The sequence below is a fragment of the Anopheles coustani genome (genome assembly GCF_943734705.1).
Source record: "Anopheles coustani chromosome X unlocalized genomic scaffold, idAnoCousDA_361_x.2 X_unloc_63, whole genome shotgun sequence".
Taxonomy (NCBI): domain Eukaryota; kingdom Metazoa; phylum Arthropoda; class Insecta; order Diptera; family Culicidae; genus Anopheles; species Anopheles coustani.
Genome location: NW_026525174.1, coordinates 120,075 through 123,021, shown reverse-complemented (window position 1 = coordinate 123,021; position 2,947 = coordinate 120,075). Strand labels below are relative to the sequence as shown.

Sequence of the window (2,947 nt, the reverse complement as noted above, 5' to 3'; positions counted from 1 at the left end):
CTTATTTGTTTTGCGAGATTTTTTTGATACAGCCTGAGCTACGCTTGATTTTGTGTTTTTTACGGTACTGAAAACCGGCTCAACGGGGCCAAAATCAGTGATGTCTCCCCTCATACCTGATTTTACTAAAAAACCATCGCATCTTCTCGCTCTCGACGGGATGTTGTTGGACTCCGCATAACGTTTCCAAAACTTATTTGTTTTGCAAGATTATTTTGATACAGCCTGAGCTACGCTTGATTTTGTGTTTTTTACGGTACCGAAAACCGGCTCAACGGGGTCCAAATCAGGGATGTCTCCCCTCATACCTGATTTTACTAAAAAACCATCGCATCTTCTCGCTCTCGACGGGATGTTGTTGGACTCCGCATAACGTTTCCAAAACTTATTTGTTTTGCGAGATTGGTTTGATACAATCCTCGCTCTCCAATCATATGCAGTTCGTCGATCACGATCAGCCCGATCTCGTCCGCGCGACCCACCTCGATGAGAGAGTTCATGAGGATGAGCGATTTTTCGATCGTACAAACAAAGATCGTGTTTTTTCTGTGCCGTTTGAGCGGCGGACATTGTCCCCTACCACCGGTGTACTCCTCCAATAAAAACTGCAGCTCGATCGAGAACGGAGTGAGCGCGATCAGCTTCTCCTGAGCGGATGAAACGTACGGCACGACGAACATGACGTTCCGCAGGCGGCAAATAATCTCCCGTAGCATAAGAATCTCCACCACCAGTGTCTTTCCACCGCTCGTTGGCAGTGCGTAGATCAAATTACGTCTCTCGTCGATCGCCGGCAAGTCCAGACACTCCTGCTGCCAATCGTACAGCTCGCCAATACCACGAAAGTCTCGCAGCATTCGCCGAACGTTGTTCGGTAGCCCAAAGAACGGACCCTTCTCGAGGAAAAGCGACGATACGTGGGGTACGGTGAACTTTGGCTTTGTAGTCTGATCTGAAATTCCCTCATCACGATTGATGGCCGCTATGGTCGAGTTGCTGGTCCTCATTCGCGAGCTTCCCTCGCCTATCGCATTCGCCATCGGCTCAATGTTGGTCATGTCGTGCAGCGTACGGTCACAGATTTCAAAAATCCGCAACGCTTCGCTCACCTTCTGCAGCTCAAAGGTACGTTCAGCTTCAGCGGCTACCTGCTGGAAATGTGACGGACGCTCCGGATGACCTATTTGTGATGCACCGATCGCGACGATTCGCTCCACCCCCTCATCAGCGAGGGACTCGTCTTGCCGCATGTACTGCGAACAGATGTCCTGGTTTGTGTACACCTCGAACCCGTTACTCTCTCGCAGCATATCACCGACGTGCGTTACTGGTTTGGTGGACCCGATCCGTTTCAGTTTAGCCTTGATTATTTCGTCCGTGTCAAGTTGATCATGGCTGGCGATCGGTACCTGTCCACATGGTAGCATTTCAGCATCGTCATTTTCCACCCCAGACCACAGAGGACGAACCGGAGGAGTTTCCTCGTTTGCAACGTTTGACCGATTTGATGTAAGATTTTCATTACAGCCGCTGTCCCTCCCTCCGTCGCGCACCTCGCTACCGTCCATGTTCATTTTAAGCACATAAATCTTTCGACTACTTACAGCTGATTTTTGCAGTTTCGGAGGACTTGCCATAAGCCTTCTTTCAATGGCTGTTACAGGAAAACAATTTTGAAATAAAGTAAAAAGTATCTTAAATCCTACGTTATTGTCACTCGTATAAAGCGTTCACCTACCTCCAACTGATTTGGAACGTTTTCGAAACGGCGTGATCGGTTGATCGGCTGCGGCGCGTGTCATATTTCCGCCCCATGAGGTACGCGGCATCGAACGCTTGACTTTTTTCTCGATGCTGGCCAAATCGACCGCGTTCAGCAACGTGTTATCTAGCTCCAAAAGTTTCGTACTTAAGTCATCTTTGGGTTTGCTGGTACATGCTGTGTCCGGTGCTCGGAAATCAACCGGGTTTGCTGCCGGCGCTGCTGGAGCTACGCCCCTGGCTGCCGAACGTTGATTCGGTGAAATCAAGCATTTCTTCGCCGTTGTGGGAAACTTCTGTCGACCGCGGGAACTTCGATTTCCTGACATGGCTGGCGTACTGTTTTTAATTTAAAGTAATGTGAAGCTTTAATCAAAACGATGTTGTATTTATTTTTCACTGAATTTTAATGACGTCATAACAATTTGCACCTGCTTAGGAAATTGACAAACTTACAGTTCCCCAACGAGTGAAGAGGAATGGGTGTGCTCTGTGTTTATTTGACAATCATGAATCGGATGTGTCGCATTGACAATGCGTGTGATTTCTTTTTGGGGATAATAATAAATTTGGATTGAACGGAAATTATATGCAAGCACAGTTATTTCGGGTTGTTGCGTTAATCATTTTGCGAACGAACATGAAAGCTGAAAGAAAACATTTCTACCGATACACTTCATTGAAGGTCTTCCCGGTCAAAGCCGCTTATATCGTCAAATAAACAAAACCGGGAATATGTCGAGTTTTTCGCAACCAGTCCCGTATGATGATATATTTTTGGATAGGTCAAATAGAGATGAAGAAGATTAATTTAATTTCGATTTGGTCAGATGCTGATTAAAAATATGTTTTAAGCGCAGAAACAAATACAAAATTAATTACCGTATGAAGTGTCCTCTTTGGCAATTGTCTTCTTCGTCAGCATGTTTACAAAATGCGGGTTCAGTTCTTCAAGTAGGTGGTCGTAGATCAATAAAAAAAATAATTTAATTTCATGTTTTAATGCTAGAAATAGTACTTTGTTTTTGAAAAATTAAAACATAATTATCTCAAGTCCGAACACTGACGACAAGCAAATAGGATGAAGATTTATAATTAAAGAACACATTTTTGCGGGTAAACTTTACCGAAGGTGATTCCGGTGAGCTGTATATTGTCAAATAAGCCAATACGGGAATAAGTTGTA

At 45.1% G+C, this 2,947-nt stretch overlaps 1 protein-coding gene across 1 annotated transcript; it reads right to left on the bottom strand.

Moving 5' to 3' along the window:
• Window positions 1-414: 414 nt before the first annotated feature.
• On the bottom strand, window positions 415-2,090 carry LOC131270833 (uncharacterized; the record flags this gene model as incomplete). Its single annotated transcript, XM_058272481.1, has 2 exons — window positions 1,739-2,090; window positions 415-1,654 (listed from the first exon to the last, which is right to left on the bottom strand). Coding segments are annotated over exons 1-2 (1,592 nt in total), but the record flags the coding sequence as incomplete, so codon positions are not given.
• Between the last annotated feature and the right edge of the window lie 857 nt (window positions 2,091-2,947).